The following is a 19536-nucleotide window of genomic DNA, read 5'->3' on the forward strand; positions in this document are numbered from 1 at the left end:
ATGGTGAGTGGTGTGGAGGACCCAAATGCAGCAGGAGTTTCTCAAAAGACAAGGTTTATTACCCGGATATCGACCAGGAACACGAACAAAAACGATCCGACACCGGACAAACAGAAAGACACAGATTAAATACACAGGGGAACAAGACACAGGTGGAGACACAGGTGGAAACAATCAGGGCGTGGCTGGAAACAATCAGGAAGAAACAGACAAGCACAGGGAGGGAAGAGCAGGGAAACAGGAGACGAGACAGGGACTTCAACCTAAAACAGCAAACACTCAGATCCCCCCCCTTAAAGGACGGCTTCCACCCGGCCGAGGGACGCGCTCCAGGGGGCTGGCCGGAGGACAGGAACGGGGAGCTAGGGGACCAGGCCCGGGAGAGGAAGTCTCAGGGGTACAGGGGTCTGGGGATGGGGGCTCTGTGGGACCGGGACCAGGCGATGAGACAGGGGAACTGTGACTGGACAGGTCACGGGGAACCGGGACGGGTCACGGGGAACCGGGACGGGTCACGGGGAACCGGGACTGGACGGAACGGGTCACGGGGACTGGACGGGAAGACGACCGAGCACAGGGACCTGGGGCCGACCGGGACGGAGATGGAACGGGGCGAACTAGAGCTGGCCAGGATGGAGACGGGATGGGAAGAATCGGGGCCGGGCGGGACAGAACACCGGGGACTGGAACCGGCGACAGAACACCGGGGACTGGAACCGGCGACGGAACACCGGGGACTGGAACCGGCGACGGAACACCGGTGACTGGAACATCAGGGATTGGAACCGGCGACAGAACACCGGGGACTGGAACATCGGGGACTGGAACCGGCGACGGAACACCGGGGTCTGGAACATCAGGGACTGGAACCGGCGACAGAACACCGGGGACTGGAACATCGGGGACTGGAGCCGGCGACGGAACACCGGGTACTGGAACATCGGGGAGTGGAACCGCCGACAGAACATCGGGGACTGTAACCGACATCCAGGCCGACTCCCCGTTTCTGTATCACATAGCCCCAGCCGACTCCATTGGCACACCGGCCGCCCCCAGCTCCTCGTGTCACATCGCCGCCCCCAGCTCCCTGTGTCTATACCTGCCCCCAGCCCTGTGTCACCAGCTCCCGTGTCTCGCCACCCGGCCAACTCCATTGGTGTTTTTTGCCCCAACTCCCCGTGTCTTGTCGGCATCCCGGCCGACTCCCAGCTCCCTATGTCACATAGGCACCCCGCCGCCCCAGCTCCCGTGTCTTGCGCACCGCCGCCCCATCTCCCCGTGTCTCGTCGGCATCCCGGCCGACTCCATTGGCACCCGGCCGCCCCCAGCTCCCCGTGTCTCGTCGGCACCCTGGCCGCCCCCAGCTCCCCGTGTCTCGTCGGCATCCCGGCCGACTCCATTGGCACCCGGCCGCCCCCAGCTCCCCGTGTCTCGTCGGCACCCCGGCCGACTCCATTGGCACCCGGCCGCCCCCAGCTCCCCGTGTCTCATCGGCACCCCGGCCGCCCCCAGCTCCCCGTGTCTCGTCGGCACCCGGCCGCCCCCAGCTATCCGTGTCTCGTCGGCACCCTGGCTAACTCTAACTCCGCGAAAACATCTTTCCTTCTACCTCTCACTTAATATCAATCATCACAGTTCACATTAGGCGACAGGTCATCATTCACACTCACCTCATCCAGAGAAAATGTTTAGAAGGGAGGAGGTGTGATGTATTTAAGAGTGCCAAATCTCAGTAGCATATCCCTGAATGTATATTCCATGGGAAAGCAGGCAGAGTGACTCATTGTAGATAATTCTGATACAAGAAGTATAACTGCAAATACAAGAAGTATAATCACAATGACGTCAACATACAATCTAAACCACAAAGGGCTGGTCTCTGTGTGATTCTCAGGAGTACTCTCATCTGTGGGATTATCAGGAGTACTCTCATCTGTGGGATTCTCAGGAGTACTCTCATCTGTGGGATTATCAGGAGTACTCTCATCTGTGGGATTCTCAGGAGTACTCTCATCTGTGTGATTCTCAGGAGTACTCTCATCTGTGGGATTCTCAGGAGTACTCTCATCTGTGGGATTATCAGGAGTACTCTCATCTGTGGGATTCTTAGGAGTACTCTCATCTGTGGGATTATCAGGAGTACTCTCATCTGTGTGATTCTCAGGAGTACTCTCATCTGTGTGATTCTCAGGAGTACTCTCATCTGTGGGATTCTCAGGAGTACTCTCATCTGTGGGATTATCAGGAGTACTCTCATCTGTGGGATTCTCAGGAGTACTCTCATCTGTGGGATTATCAGGAGTACTCTCATCTGTGTGATTATCAGGAGTACTCTCATCTGTGGGATTCTCAGGAGTACTCTCATCTGTGGGATTATCAGGAGTACTCTCATCTGTGGGATTCTCAGGAGTACTCTCATCTGTGTGATTCTCAGGAGTACTCTCATCTGTGGGATTATCAGGAGTACTCTCATCTGTGGGATTATCAGGAGTACTCTCATCTGTGTGATTATCAGGAGTACTCTCATCTGTGGGATTCTCAGATGTATTCACCAGGAGGCTCTCATCGCTCTGATTCTCAGATGAGTCTGTATTTTCAGCAACAATACTGCATTCGTTTGTCCAATTCTGATGGTTCTCCTCTTCCCTCATCTTGCTCTTTTCTTCAAGATCACAGATGTGTTTCTTTTCTTCTGACCGAGAACTCATGTCAGCAATGTCATTCCTGTTCCTCAAATTCTCATTCTGACGATATATTAAAAGACCTTTATTTTCATCAAATTTGTTTTCGTTATTCTCACGTTCCATGCTCTCCTGCTTCAGTTTATGTATAACCTTGTCTTTATTCGAATTAGTTGATTCAAGTTCTTTTATTTCACGGTCACGGTCCTGTATAGTTGAACGCAAGTCGTCAATTTCGTCTTGTTTTTCCTTGTTCTGATTTGTTAAGGCCTTATTATCAAACAAGCTGTGGTTCTTCTCAGTTTTGATGTTATTGTTATCCTGCAGAACTTCTTTATTTTCTGCCTGCAGATTACTATTCTTTGCTTTTAGACGGTTTACCTCAAGTTTGCTGTTTTTCAGTTGTCCAGTTTTTACCTCATTTTGCTTGATCAGAGAAATCTGTTTGTCTTCAAAATGCTGAGAAAAGTATTTAATCTTGCTTTCCATTTTCTTCATCTCATGAATTTTTGTCTGAACGTCCTCTAAAAGGTTCTCAATAGTTGTATTCATATTGTCAATCTGTGTTTGCTGTTGTTTGCTCCGACAATTCAAAGTATACAATTCTTTCAGCGCTATTTTGAGCTGGTGAATTTTCTCACATTGACTTCTTACTAATGTCTCCAGCGCCCTGTCAGTTGATTGTTGCTCTCTACAGTGCACCTCTGAGCACTCTGCCTGAGAGTTCCGCGATTTCTCCATCTCTGGATGGTCCAGAGTAGCGTGTAAGTTATCTTGAGACATTTGTCACTCTTTCGTGTCTTCTATCTCTTAAAAGTCCTTTGTTTCTTGTCTCAAACTCGTGTGTTCAATACAGCCCAAATAAACTCTGCTTTATAGATTTCCTGAACTGACTTTGCCTTTGATGTGATGTAAGCTCTGCAGGTGTATGCTGTGTTGCAGGCGAATGCCCAGAAGAAACTGTGTTACAGAAACTGATCTGACTTTACCTTTGATCTATGACGTCACCTCCCGCGAGAGTGTGCTCGCCTGTGTGCGCGGATGTGTCGGCGCCATCATGGGGGGGGGGGGGGTGCTGAGCGATTAAATATATCTCTTGTTCTGCCTGTTTTGTGATATACATGCCTAAAAGGCGCCAAATATTTCTAGAATGAAATAATATCGGCATTATAATGATTATAACTATGAGAAAAAATTTGTTGCCTACTTTGTGGTGCCCCCTCAGGACTTGGTGCCCTACCCGCAGCGCGTAGTGCGCGTTATGGGAGCGGCGGCGCTGCTCACATTAGATCACATTTAATTTAACGTGAATTGACGCTTTTATCCAAAGCGACTGCATACACCGTAGACACAGTTACAGGGAGCAATTCAGGGTTAGGTGTCTTGCTCAGGGACACATTCACTATGGCGGGGATTGAACCCTGATTGAAAGACCGACCCGCTAACAGGTGATCGATAGTCGCACAGCTCGCGGGTCCCCGGCAAGAAAAGCCTGATCTCGGCTGGACTCTTAAATGATCCGCTGGCTCCAATGTCTCCGTAGTGATCAAACATAATAATAATTCGGGTTTGGAGAATCAAACAAGCAATCGTTGGTCTCAGAGTTTCCCCCTGGGTATGAATAAAGTACAGATCTAATCTTATTTGTAAAGTAAATCAGTTTGACTCAGGGTTAAGATTGATCACTTAATATTTAACGTAACTACAGCGGTGTCTTTTTACGATGTGATGATGTGTCCCAAGTGTTTTAAAATTGCACCGACAACAAACAGTGAATATTAGTGCGACTCTCGTCCAGTGTTTACGGGAGCAGTGCTCCTCCAATCCTGCAGCATGGCTCCTCTGCTGCGGTCACATGTTGTTGCCAGAACTGAACCGACAGTGGATTTCCCCCCGTTATCCACGCTCTGCGTCATTTCTTTCATTTATTCACGTTGATTTGTGCAAAACATCTCACCGAGGGGCCGGTGTTGCCGCATTTTGTATCCTTGCTCGCTTTTGGATGTTTTATTATGGACGTTTAGAGCGCGCTGATCCAGCAGCCGACGTTAAGACCTCCCAGCTTTAAGGATAGGATTCTTATTCGGAAACCGTTAATCAGGTACAGATACTGGCGTTTGGATTGCACGTTTCTTCTGGTTCGTTTATCAGCTTGTTATTTATCTGTATTGTGTTGTTGAAAGACAATTCCCGTCCGTGTTCATGCCAGATCTGCAGCGCTTTAGTTTTCCATACCATAGCATGAATCCTTTGTTGGGTGCAAACACGCATCTCCAACAGCATCCGCAGCAGAGTCACGCACCCGGACACCCGGACTCTCCGTCAGGCCTCCTATCTGACACCGTTTTTGGAGGACCGGATCAGACCTCCTTTTTGCTGGGTGAGCCGTCCGGGCCGGGGCCTGACTTCACCGCACCCTCTCAGACCTCACCTTACCTCCCCCACAACCGCAGCCACTACCACCATCGCGTTGTTTCGCACCCCCCTGCTGCCATGGCGCTGAGAAACGACTTGGGATCCAACATCAGCGTCCTAAAAACTCTCAATCTGAGGTTCAGATGCTTTTTAGCAAAAGTGCATGAATTAGAGCGTAGAAATAAGATTTTAGAGAAACAACTGCAGCAGGCGCTGGATGCCAATAAAGGCTGTCAAAGTGGATGCTGTGAGAGCAGGGGACATAGCCAGGATGCAGGCGTACAGACCGGATTTGTCGGGACCATGCCGCTCAGGCCCGGCTCCCTCCCCTTCCACAACACCAACAACTCAGCCAGGAGGCCTACAACACTGTACACACCGCCACCCACTACTGAAAACTCCAGTTCAACCCAAACAAATGCCACTTGTAACCCGGCCATCACTATCAGCCAGGCCTCTCCATGTGTGGACTCCCCTGTCTCTGGTTTTAAAACGTTCTCCAACACCAGCGCAGGTCCAGGGAGCTCCACCAACCCTCCTCCACGGTTTCTACCGGGCACCATCTGGTCCTACAACCACACTCGCAAGTTTGGCCCCGGTGGGGACCGTCTGACCAGCCCTGGAGTCTCCTGGGCGCAGCCTGACGGAGTCGGGGTGCAGATTGACACCATCACCCCTGAGATAAGAGCCCTGTATAACGTCCTGGCAAAAGTGAAGAGGGAGAGAGACGAGTATAAACGCAGGTAAATGGGGTAAAACTCTTTTATTGTACTTGTAACAGGCCTACAGGGGCATGAGGTTGTACTGTGGGTTCCTTAAGTGTGTGTAATGCTCTACTTTGGACCACTGAGCAAGCTGTAAAACAACTGCAGACCAGCTGTCTCCAACAGAAGCAAAGTCAGCACAATCCCCTCTCCATCCAGCCTGACCCTGCATCTACTTCATGTGTGACCACATAGGCAGGTGCTGCTGCTAGAAATACACCAAATAAATAACACGTCACTCGTTAAATGTAAAGAAGAATGAAGGTCAAATATTAGCGAGGACACGTGGAGCTTAGTCTGCTGCACGAATGTTCCCTTCAGAGTTTATGTTGCTGCCAAGATGACTCACCCATGTGAGATGGCCAGCTGTGAGCTTTACAAACTTTAAGTTTGACCTAGAGCTGAAATTCTTACTTTATTATCGCAGTTATTTTAAAAGCAACAATTCTGTGGACATTTTATCACAATTAATCCAGAGAATAATTAATAATGAACATAATCAATAGTTACGGCCACATCTCTGAACACACAATCACTTCGGAACCAGTGTACCAGTTTATGAAAATGTGTCACGATGACATCACCAGTCCAAATCTTGGTGATCCGATTTCCAATGAAGGAAGAGAGCTACAAAAAGCCAAACGGATCACAATGACTTATTCCAGTGATCTGTGAACTCGGATCACTGGAATAACTCATTGAGATCTGTCTGGGTTTCTATTTGAATTATTATTAAATGCTATCGTGACTTTGAAGGACATTGGGATTACGTATGACCTGTCCTGAGTGAGCTACAGTAGCTCCATGTTCCAGTGCATTGAATTCCATCACATTATGTCAGCAGCCATATGCATTCTTCACAGAGGAGACCAGTATAGTGGTCTCTTTGTGAAAGCGGTAGAGGGACGTCTCCAACAGCTCAAATATGTTTGACGTAAGATACACAATCTATTTGTATGTAGAGACTTGAGGGCGGATGAGTTGCTCACCCGAAAAGACGTTTTTTGTGTAACTACCTGTGAATCAAGGCCCTCTGTTAGGGGTCTGGGCTGTTTCTCAACCTGAGCAAATTGTAGGTATCAATTTTCCTCGAGACAATGTGGACATTAAAGCCTGTTTCCCCAACTGAAACTCCATTACATTACCTATGTAAATATAATAATGAAGTGTCTAGTATCTAGACTCACCGTGAATTCATTTATCTTAAACTTTTGGAGCATTTTGCTTCTTTTTTTATTCCCCTCTTTCTCCCCCTTTACCCTCCCTGAGCCCCCGGCCTCCTCACTCTGCCCACCTTACTGTCACATTGTCTTTCTCCCATCAACCCCACACAGTACCACACACACTGAACACATCCTCTCAGGCTCTCTGCCGCTCGTCTCTCCTGCTGCGTATCTCCTGCTTCCCGCTCCACACTGTATCTGCAATGCAGCATGCACGGCTCGCTGTGACTGCTGGATGGGGGTTGGCTTGCAGAAGGATGCACCGCTCTGCTGTCTGTTCGCTCTCACTTTACGGATAAAACAAACATCCTCTACACCAGCAATAACTCCTGTTTCATGACTCAGTTTCTTGCAGATTTAGTATTCCCTAAAGGCCCCAATATGCCGCAGCATTTTGCATTTAAAATGGAATTCATATAAGAGGCTACATCCTCTGCAGTGAGTCTGTTCTCCCTGGGCATGTGTGCTGTCAAGTCACTGGATTCAGTTTATTTTGTAAAGCCCAATATCACAAATTACAAATTTGCCTCAGAGGGCTTTACAATATGTACACATACGACATCCCTGTCCCAGGACCTCACATCGGATCAGGAAAAACTCCCAAAAAATAGAAAAAACCCTTTCACGGTGAAAATAAAGGAAAGAAACCTTCAGGAGAGCAACAGAGGAGGATCCCTCTCCAGGATGGACAGGTGCAATAGATATCATGTGTACAGAAGGAAACATTAGATCTGAGATTACATACAGGCTTTGTGCTTGAGCCTTTTAAAAGTATTAAAGTTCAGATTCATGGGCTGCACCACAGTAGCACACAATTCATCATACAAGCAATTCATCACTGAGTGAATAAGCAAATCTCTCACTCGTTCATCCTAACACACTGTGTGTATCCTTGTGCTCTCACAAATGTGTGTTGACAATTGCAATAGTAGTGTGGAAGATGCATAAATGAATGTGTGTGTAAAACCGATGGCCTGTATTTTATCTATTTACTTTACAAGACACTCAAATGTTGTGTACTTTTTCTATCCAATGTGACTCTTAGGTGGGAAGAAGAATACACTATGAGGATGGATCTGCAGCAGAAAACGTCAGACCTACAAGAGGTACGTGTGTGCTAGTGTGTGTGTGCTAGTGTGTGTGTGCGCGTGTCGGTGGATTAGACATGGCTACACACCAATAATGCAGTGTGTCTAAACGGAGTCTTTGATTCTTTACTTTACATTTGAAAATCAGCAATCGGTTAATAAATAAAACTACCAAAATAAAGTGTTGGGTGTGATACTTTAAATACCATAAGTATACACCATGTGTATTTTCTTGTCCCTTCAACAATACGCAGTGTGTTAGTGGTTGAATAGACGAGACTTTGTGTTAAACTGATAACACTTTGAACACCGTGTGCTGCAGCGGCTCCAGGGATCAGCACTAAGCTCTGCTGTTGAGCAGCGTTACTACAACACCGGTTCAAGTCCTGACTCATACACAACGGTTTCACTCTTTTAAATATTGTTTTTCTTTCTTCTTTGGCCGTTAGCTGATTGAAATGCATCAAACATTCGCATTTAAAAGTAATAGAAATGATGTATTTTGAAATAGTGCTTTTCTTGCATATCAAATTCTCCTGCTGTCAGGTTGATTGCCTTATGTGTGCTGCCTGCTGCTCTGTCTTTATAAACCAAAAGGTTTGTTGATTTCCGGAGCGTCTGTGTGTGTGTGGGTGTCTAGGTGTGTGTACACATGCACCTGTGTGTACACATGCACATGTGTCATTGCCAGGAATCTGTGCCTGACCCCATTGAGCGGGAAGCACATCAACAACAACAGGAGACCACAGGCAGGAATAAAAACACTTGAGATGGAAATATTGTAGCATATGAATAAGTCAACAGAGAGAAGAGAGAATTATAATCCCATGAGATGAATCTAGACCTCCCCAGAGGACATCATGCATTTAGGATTTACAATGTTTTGCAGATATATACTTTTATTAATTTGGTTGATGACCCCTGCTTGCATAATGTGACCTGTAGTTTCCTGTACAACGATGCAGCAGGACATGTTGGTGTATCAGCGTTAGCACTTGTATGTGTCTGTCCTTTATGTTTGTTTTTATGCGTGCAGGATTTGCAGGAGAGCGAAGGCTGTCAGGACGAGCTGGCGGTCAGAGTTCAGCAGCTGAAGGCAGAGCTGGTTCTCTTCAAAGGCCTCATGAGCAATGTGAGCGCACTACAAAACAAACATACGCTAAGCTATGCACATGAGACCTAATTATACATCTTCCTGCCTTTCAGTGCATGGATTGTGCAATTCCATACGTTATTTCCGAGCAACCCAAACGTTGTTCTTATTAATGGCTTATGTGAAGCACAAGTAATGCATTAATGTACAGTAGTGATGTATTCACATAAGCAAAGTAGATAAACGTGTTTTGTTTAATTTCTGGTGCATTTCTTGGCGTGGTTCCTTCCATCCTCTCTGTAGAACTTGTCAGAGTTGGACAGTAAGATCCAGGAGAAAGCCATGAAGGTGGACATGGACATCTGCCGCAGGATCGAAATCACCGCTCGTCTCTGTGACGTAGCTCAGCAGAGGAACTGTGAAGATGTGATCCAGATGTACCAGGTACCAGGACTAGTCTTCTATCCCGATATATGTCATTTAACATCTCCATAGATATATATAGATGCATGTTTTCTAGTCATTCAATAAATACAGCGTCTAAACTAGTGTAGCCGATTTATACTCTTACCTATACCCTATTTATATAATATAAAACAATTGTATTATCTATTCAGATACCTCAACAAATGATTTTATCAATAACATGATTTGAATTAAAAAGATGTAAGTTTCCATATTTAATAGTTGCCACGCCCTATTTCCATGAGTTATCAAGTCCCTTCGTGTTAACGTTTGTCTGGTAGATTGATGACGATGGTCAGAATCCTGATTGTGTTCCTGCAGGTTTCGAGCAACCAATCATCCCTAAACTGCCGTCGCAAGCAAACGCCTCTGTCTTTCAACGGCAGCGAGTGTGACGAGCCCGTCAGCACCTCTGAAAGTGATGGGGGAGTGGTCAAAGATGAAGACCACCGCGGCTCATCAGCCAATCAGATCAATGAGGAGATGCAGAGGATGCTGAACCACCTGTGGGTGGTCTGACTTTGAAATATGATATCACGTTACTGTGCTTCAGTCCTTTTTACCAATGTGTTTGTACATTTATGTTTTTACTTTAGACGTGAATGTGAGTTTGAGGATGATTGCGACAGTCTGGCCTGGGAGGAGAATGAAGAGACACTGCTTCTTTGGGAGGACTTCCCAGGATGCACGCTGCCTCCTGACCCCACCCACCCACCAGGAGAGGTAGGCCAGGGTCACAGGACTTATTTCAATGAGATCAGTTTTAAAGGAATTAACTTGGGCCTAAATACAATGGATGGAAAAAGCAATGGCCACACCGAGGCCACACAGTGCAATTCAATACAACATATGTGACGCTTCTAATGCTCACATTTGTTGAAATGCACTCTTAACTGTGTCAGATGTAAAGATTCAGTTCTGTGGTCCTTTTGGTCTTGATTTGCGAAACTGTGTCCACACATATAGTAGCCTGATGAGTCCCAGCTCTATTCATTGCAGTCTGCAATATAATGTTTCTTATATTTGTTTGCAATGAAAAGAAAACCAGTTGTTACACTTTTTGCCACGATAACTTATTAAAAATATGCAAACAAAAATACATCTGCACACCATCTTATTTTGCTCTTGTGTTTATAAATCATTCATGCCTAGCCTTCAGATGCAGTAACGATCCTATTTTTTTATTTTTTTTAAGTAATTCTCTGAGAATACTGAAAGTAGAATTTGTCTGTGTGATCAGGATCTGAACCTTTTTAGTTTTACTTGTCATCCTGCAGACAGCTGAATGTATGTATTGGTATTGTTGGTTCAGATTTCAAAGAAGCTTTTAAAGTTCTGATTGAGTTGACGTGCAGAGCGTGATGTGTAGGTCGATACGGTTTTGTCTCGGGCAAGAACACTGACATCCACTGCTCGACTGCAGCATGGCCATTTCTAAACACGACGCACAGGCAGGAAGGCAGACAGACATGTGCTGTGTCTGGCCTGTATTGGTATTCAGTGCGTTTGTTTTCAAGAAATGTATGTAGATATTAGATTTCCTTCACTGGCGGTGTGGTATTTGAACAATCCGTTGAGGAGAGGTGAAATTTGAGCTGATTTCCGCATAAAGCCGTCTGTGCTTTGATAGTTATACCACCTGAATAAGTCTGATTGTGCTCTGATTAGCACACAGACACAAGTGTTACTGCACTTTATCACATGCATTTCCATATCCTGACCACAAACATATTCAAAATAATTCTCTTCTCTCTCTCTACCAGGAGGACTGTCTGGAAAAGGTGATTAATGACACGGAGTGTCTTTACAAGTCCAGAGAGAAGGAATACCAAGAGACCATTGACCAGATTGAGGTCAGACACATTTTTTTATTTCAAAAAATATCCCTGTTCATGTCCATTTTTTTCTTTCTTTTATGCTCCGTGTTATTTGTTTATTCTCGTGTCTTGTTTACCAAGAGGATTTACATGATGACTCAGCGTTTTTCCATCCATTTGAATGATGCTTTGATGAATTCCTGAACCACATGTGCAAACAAACATCTCTTGAATCGATTCTTTGTTTTGACATGACCTAAAAGACATAACGCCATGTGAAGCATATTACAATAAGCCCTGCACGTAGCCAATGCCTGACAACGGCTTACAGAAGTAAACACACTTTTAATGGTAAACACACACATTGTATTTGTAATTTAACATTTGTGATATGACCGAGTGTGTGTTTTTCTGACTTAAGCTGGAACTGGCCACAGCGAAGAGTGACATGAACCGACACCTCCAGGAGTACATGGAGATGTGTTCGATGAAGAGAGGCCTCGACGTTCAGATGGAGACTTGCAGGAGACTCATCACACACAGCGGAGACGGGTAACGCACACAAACACGCTGGCGCTCAGTCTGCTCTACAGAATCCATCTGCCCGTCCTGTCGGTCCGTTTGTTTTTCTTTTGGTATAATTTCAGCTTTAGTTACACTTCACGTCGCCTTACAACATTTATAAAGTAGTGAACAAACATTTAAAGAAACAGTGTGCAAGATTTAGTGCCATCTAGTGGTGAGATTGCAGATCGCAAGCAACAACATGGCCCTCCTCTCCCCCGTCTCTTTCCAAGTGTCTAGCTCTCGTTAGGATTTCATGACCACGAGGAGCTACCTTTAGCAACACTCGGTTCCTCTTGGCGGTCAAAGCGCCGGTTAGCATCATAACTAGGCTGGCGTTAGCGCTTAGCAGGCTGTTTTCTGGAAGCTTGCGCCTGCTGGGGGTCAATAGCTTGCCACCCGTCCAGTCAAGCTCACAGACCCTGCTGTGAACTTGTGTATATAACATATAACATGGATATAACATAGAATATATATACACATTCCAGCATATGTTTGTGTCTGTGACAGTGACTCTGCGGCGCCTGCCTCCACTGAGGGCGGTGACCAGAGAGAAAACGACAAGTCATCATCATCGCCGCCTTCTTCCTCGAGCGCTCGAAGATCTTGACCCTTCCTCACTCCGGCAGCAACAGGGGGCTGTGCTCACGTGTCCTCCACCACATTCAGCGACGGGAGCACACTGATGCAACACACACCTGTAACTATGGCGGCACCATGTTTACACTCTTCATGTGCAGAGTTATTTAGTTAATTCTTCCTGCTGTCCACGCAAGTCAGCTTTGGTCTGAGGAGACTTTTTAGCGCTTAAACTCTGGATTTCTGTCATTGCTACTTCATGCGGATGTCACTGATGTGAGAGGGGGGAGGTCTTCGACTAGTCGGACCGGGTCATCTTGTGTTTGACAGCAGTAGTTAAGAAAGTGCATCTTATGATGGAGTGTGAAGATTCAGAAAGTAGAGGAATCATTGTAAATAAATGGGCTGATGTCCTTGCAGTGCCGTATGCTACAAGAAAGCATAAAAGGACTAATTAACTCCAAACACAGTAAAAACACTTCATATCCTGGCATTTAAAGATAACCGAGCAAATACATGTCGTAAGGACCTTGTGAAGTCCACTCCACACAAATGTACAGGGCTGTTATTAACAATGTATCACTAAACAAAAGGGGAACGTTTGAGTCTATTAAACAGTGTGGAGTGTATTTCTCAGTTTGATTGGTCAGTTTTATTATAATAATGAGGAGCTTGAGTCTTTAAAGTCTAATAAGATGTCATGATTCAGCATTTTGCTGCCTTACAGCTGCAGATTCAGAGCTGGCTTTCTATCAGTGTAGTATTCAATCAAACCACAGGCAAAGCAAACCTTATTTCATAAATATGAATTGGGAGCGATCCTGAAAATAGGAAATAGAAAGTTTTAGTTGTCTCATAATTTCAATCCATCATTTATCTGCTGTGAATGACCTGAATCCGAACTAGATTTTATGGGAGAAATCCGCTGTAAAAAAGTTTAACAATGGTATTTATTGCTGATGTATACTTACCGAAAGGTAACATTATAATGATTATCAGCCACCAACATCAATGTCCGCGGGATTTGTTGAAGATACATTTTGAAAATATCAAATTAGAGCACCTACAAGTTCATTGACAAGATTTCATGAAAACAACAAAAAACAAATCTGAAATACATTGAACATCACAGATAAGTCTGTTAATGGTGCTTCATAACAAACCCAAAGTTCAAGGTGACAGCATCAGTGTCCAAGGGGAGTTTTAAAAGCACCCTCTTGAAACTGATCTAGGGTCAGTGTTGCTCTGGCGATAATCCTACTGTGTGATTAAGTACACTGTGTAGCTGTTACTAATTAGTTTTATTTCCAGCAGTAATGTATAAGATTAGAGTCGGATCCTCTGCATGGTTGAATCACTTTTAAAGACACAAGAACGTCTAAAAATAGAGTAAGTTAGCCATTTAGTGCCAAAATAAAATGGTCAGATTGTGAATCAACAGGAAGTTGCTGTAAAAAATAATAATAATAATATAGCTGCCGTGGCTTTTTCACCATGGTGCTTGATGTATATAACTGAACCTATTGTTGAGCCTGTTTGCACATAGAAAGGAAGAGCAGAGCAGAAATGTATATGAAACAATAACTTACTTGTAAAACATGTCACATAAAGATGTCGACACGCTGGACATTAACTGTATTTCTTCTATTATGTTTACTCATCCTCTACATGTTTCAGGTGGGGATCTAGAATTATGAATTTAACACTAACACATACCTCATTTTTACTTTATTTATGTTTCCTGGGTACATTTAACCGTAACCTTTTTACTCAGACACATTGCTCCGGTAAAACATATACTAGCATACTGCTGTAAATCCTCACTGTTATCACTGCTCTTCTATCAGACACTGTTGGCTAAATATAGTCCCGGCTGTAGTTTCTTCTCTGTGGTTGTATCAATTGAAATATGTCTTATGCTTCCACTGCGAGTCACACTTCAACACTTTGTTTCAATAATAAAGACGGGAAAAGGACATCATTTAATCTTGTATAAACTTGTGCATGTGTGGCTGTTGGACTCGGCTAATCGCAGCGTTTCCACTCGTGTTGGAACACAGGAGGAGGATGCCAGAAATGCATTGTGTGAGACAAGAAACACGCCATTTCCCTTTTTGCATAGAAATACTTTCACGCACTGAGTGGGTTCTCTATGTATGCATGTACCAGTGGGTCTGTTTGTGAGTGTTATGTCAGTATAGTGAGTGTTTTTAAAGACTTTTACTGGGGAAAATGTACAACATGAAGAAGAAGGAAACACAAGTCAAATTTGCTCTGTGTTTAGCATTTGGGACCGAGCTGTCTTTCCAAAATAATTAGCTGAAAAATTAAAAATATCTAGATCAAATGACAATGGAGTTATTTTCTTCCATTTATACTTTTTCTTTATGAGTGTATATGGTCGCCAGATAAAGTTAATTTAACAATAAGTTGTGTAAAAATAAATAAGAATAGGAGAACAAATTACTCAAATGCAAATGCTTTGGCAAAATGACTGTACAATGACTTGGATATTATACTTGTAAAGGAAATATAGCTTTGAATATATACTTGTGTTCAAAGTCTGCAAGCGAAGAATGTCACACACGGAAATAAATTTAAATTTAGATCAAATTATCTGATGGCCCTATTTCATTTCTCAATGGAAAATATGGTGGGCAATGACCAGATATGATGTTTTTTTGTCCCTTCTCTAATGTCTTTTTACAGAGGAGACAAAATAATTGGATTCAATTTGTGTCAGAAAACAATTTGATAATCAAGATCTCCAGATGTGTGATGATGCAGCTTTAAATATCAAGAGGGTAATTTAGGGTAAAAGCTTCACTGCAGAGCTACAGTATGTAACATGTCAAGAGAGACTGAAAGAATAAAAGATGCAACTGAGCAACATTGTGTGTTATTACTTGTAAAATACTGCATGTGTTTCCGTTTAGCCTTTTCTGTCTGTCTTAAAATTACAAAAACAAATGGAGGTGAAAGGATTTATGTTTGTTGTGCTCAGAAAATATACTTGTAATTATATTCAAAAAACCAACAGCAGCATCTCTTTCCAGAAATAATGTTGCAGATACTCTGGTCAATTATCACTAACAGCTGAGCCCTGTAAGGACACTGAACAGCGCCCCCACGTGTGTCTGCGTAGGAACTACAGCTTCATTCTTGAACACGGGTTGTAAAAGCTCCATTATTTCTTTTTAAATCATGTTTTATTAACGATTCCCAAATTCCCAAACGTAATCTGGGGAGAAATAGTTTCAGTCAAACGTAATTGCAAATGAACGTAATTTTCGTGATGTATATAGATTTGTATAAAACTGTTTGAATGCGTCGTTGATTTCTGTAGGGTTGCGTGAGATTGCACCAGTTTCAGTTTGAATTGCATTAATTGTCTTTGAGCTTTCCTCTGTTCTCAATCGCCAGGACAATATTTTGTGAGCTTTCTCTCCCAATTCCTAATATTTTGTTGGGTTCTTAAAATGATAATTTCAACCTTAGGCTATAGGTATGTAATGTCTTTTATTTTACTTTTTTGTTAATTCAATTTAATTCTGTTTATTTGTATAGCCCATTTTCACAAATTACAAATTTGTATCAGAGTGCTTTAGAATCTACATATAGACATCCCTGTCCCAGAAGCTCACAAATCGGATCAGGAAAAACTCCCAAACAAACCTTTCAGAGGGGAAGAAAGGGAAGAAACCTTCAGGAGAGCAACAGAGGAGGATCCCTCTCCAAGATGGACAGGTGCAATATATGCCATGTGTTCAGAAGGAATCATTATACATGAATTAAAACACAGTAACAACACATTCAATGAATATGACAGTGTATGACTAGTTGGTAGTAGGCATATTCCACGATCCAGTTAACCAGCCGTTGGTAAAGTTCTTTAGACTCAGATTTTAAAACTCCTTTTCCAATTTCAGAATATCGTCTCCCAGCTCATTTATCTCTGCCATATATTTATTTTTGATACTCTTTGTATAAGATATTATTTGTCCTCTTAGGGGGTTAGGGTGAGCGTATCCCTTAATATGAAACTATCGGGGGAGGAGGGGCAGTTATAGTTCTTTCACAAACATTTTTAATCTGGTCCCTAATGAACTGACAACAGTCTGGTCTAGGAAGGAGAGTAGGGTTCAGACACCATCTATATTGGTTTGCTGGTTTTTCTGGCATCAAAATAGATAGGGTCAAAGGTGAATGATCGGACAGCATCCTCGATAAATATTCAGATTCTAATGTTCTTTGAATTAGCGGTGTTGACAATAACAAAAGGTTGAACCTTGTGTTAGAGTTGTATGGGCTGGACTAAAAGGAATAGACGATCAATCATAATTCAAAGGAATACTCTATACTGTACAGTTCGTACGTTTTGGCTACACACTCCCGTTGGTCCCTGCCCATGTTGGTGGTCAGACAACAACTCTGAATTAAGCATATCATATACGGTTCCATGACATTCAATATGCAGGTCTCTTGTGGAAAAAACGAAGACAAAATAATACTGTTATTATTAGAGCAGCTATTTGGCACTCAGAGTATTAATATAGCAGCGGATAAATATTTACTATGTCATGATATAGTGGGTAAATGTGTTCCCGAGAAGAGCATGACGTCACTCTCCCCCTTTGTGTTGTTGTTGGCCTTCTCGTGGAGCCCATGGCTATACTCCTGCTTTTAGTGCATGTGATGTGCACCGCTGGTTAGTTCATGGCGGCTGACTGCATGGCTCTCATATCGGTTGCTGACAATGATAAGCCGACAACAGCCTTATCTCAAAGGCAACCCACAAACCTTCCAGCTAACATTAGCCTTCAATAAATCACGTCTAAACACGGTTCTGTCAACACGTTGGCAGTCGTCTGTCCTGTGTGCGCTGATATCTGAGCCTCCGGTTTGCCTTCGACGTGTTGAGAGCTGCCGGGAAGCAGTCGAAATGCTGTCTCGGATATCGCAACTTTAATATTTTTTAAAGAAACTGATTTAGTTGTATTAATTATTGATTTAATCATTTAATTGACTGCTTCACTTGTTCCGCAGGCCAGTGTGGTTGGTGGCGGTAATGTGCCTCTTAGATGGTTTGCCAACCGCCAATAAGCACCAAAGAAGAAGAAGAAACCGTTGCAATGCATTGTGGGATATAACACAAGTGAGATCTGTGGTAAGATGGAGGCGGCCACTAAGAGCACGTCGAAGACTCAATAACACACCTTTCAGTGTTATATGTCCGCTTATGGCTACAACGTACGTTTCGTTGTAACAGTTACGAAAAATATAAGTGACACTAGGTCGCAGCTGGACGTGAAAACTGGTAACTATGTCCCCAATACTTCATTTGATGCGGCTAGCTAATGTGCCCGCTAAAGCTAAGGGTCAATGTATTAAGATGATTTAAAAGCTGACGTTGCGTTTGAAAGAAACGTTGAGAAAATCTTTAATATGCATTCAATAACTTCTTTGTCCAAGTAAACTGAATACCTTGCATGCAAAGTTGATATTGATTGTGTTATTGTAGGAACAATGTCTGTTCTGGGAGTTTTCCTGAAAGCTGGAGCGTCCTTCTGTCAGTCTGCTGGGACTCTGTTCCACACAGCCAGGACCATTTCCACCGGTGAGTCGTGACTGAGCTTCATGTGCAGACGCAGCTTTCTGTTTGTGTCTGTATTGTACAACACCTATTTACCGTAGTTGTCTTTTAACTTTGCATGACCATTAAAAGTCAATCTCCCAGTAGGGAAATGAGATCTTTAAAAAAACACAAGAACCAGACCCCGTAAGGATGCAACACTTGTCCTTTGACATCATAAATCAAAATTAGAACCCCAATTTCAGTCATAAACCAGCAGAGGAGAGTAATTAATCACCTGAGGCCATTATAAGTAGATGTGCTTCCTTCGAGATGTACATCTTACATGACTGGATTCAACATTGGAAAAGCGGCAACACCTCACACTTTAGAAGAATATTAGTTAAACTTTTTTTTTTAAAGACCTAAATCAATGTAAAAAAATGTTTTGTGTTGACTAGTAATTATTGAATCTAGTGGCTAACATAACTAAATGTGCTTTAGGTGTAAAAGGTACTGACGTGAAACACTTTCCTTTAGGTACATGCTGTCGGATCAGGATGCATGCCATCCCGAAGCTGAAGACGGTGGACCGGTGGACTGAGAAGAGGAGCATGTTTGGAGTTTATGATAACATTGGCATCTTAGGTATGATTTCATGGAATTATTTAGAGTTTTGGTTTAGGGGAACCACAGTCCACAATGTCATGTCATGATTTATTTTTTTCCCAGAAAAGGGCTGAATTGAGAATCTGTGCAGTATTCTACATTCTTAGCTACAGTAAAAGTCCTTAGGAGACTATTTGAAAACATACATTGAGCACTGATAGTTCTTTTCTGATCTCCACACTTTGTGCCTGCAGGAGACTTTATTGCTCATCCCAAAGACCTCATTGTGGCTCCCTGTTGGCTGAAGGGTTTCAGAGGCAATGAAATGCTTCGTCTTGTTAGAAAGAAGAAGATGATGGGAGACAAAATGATGACTATGGAAAAACACAACTTGGAGAAGAGGATCCGCTTCCTCTACAGACGCTACAATCGCACGGGCAAACGCCGCTAACATTGAACAAACCATACTGGCATATACATCTGACCTGCCAATAAGGACGGTTGTAGTCTACCTGCGTGGTTTCATGTTGTCGGAGGATTCTTTTTTTAAACTATATAAAAAGAAGATTTGTGTGTTCCAGAGCAGCATTCTTGTTCTTTGGTTTATTGATTGTTTTTGGACCTATTTTCCTGACTAACACATTCATAATAATAACGATAACGGAT

General features: G+C 43.5%; 2 protein-coding genes across 2 annotated transcripts; both read left to right on the forward strand.

The window, feature by feature from the left end:
• Positions 1–4529: 4529 nt before the first annotated feature.
• On the forward strand, positions 4530–15581 carry iffo1b (intermediate filament family orphan 1b). The gene is made up of 9 exons (XM_056445083.1): positions 4530–5839; positions 8129–8189; positions 9208–9303; positions 9568–9708; positions 10051–10235; positions 10326–10452; positions 11493–11582; positions 11968–12098; positions 12621–15581. Exons 1-9 carry the CDS (start codon positions 4884–4886, stop codon positions 12718–12720), a joined length of 1887 nt encoding a protein of 628 aa, XP_056301058.1. The 5' UTR covers positions 4530–4883; the 3' UTR covers positions 12721–15581.
• A 2272-nt stretch (positions 15582–17853) lies between these two features.
• mrpl51 (mitochondrial ribosomal protein L51) lies at positions 17854–19458 on the forward strand. Its single transcript, XM_056445181.1, has 4 exons — positions 17854–18006; positions 18211–18306; positions 18802–18909; positions 19125–19458. The coding sequence occupies exons 1-4, from the start codon at positions 17919–17921 to the stop codon at positions 19319–19321; spliced, it is 489 nt and encodes a 162-aa protein (XP_056301156.1). The 5' UTR covers positions 17854–17918; the 3' UTR covers positions 19322–19458.
• Positions 19459–19536: the final 78 nt, after the last annotated feature.

This window comes from Pseudoliparis swirei, chromosome 22 (genome assembly GCF_029220125.1).
Source record: "Pseudoliparis swirei isolate HS2019 ecotype Mariana Trench chromosome 22, NWPU_hadal_v1, whole genome shotgun sequence".
In the NCBI taxonomy this organism is placed as follows: Eukaryota; Metazoa; Chordata; class Actinopteri; order Perciformes; family Liparidae; genus Pseudoliparis; species Pseudoliparis swirei.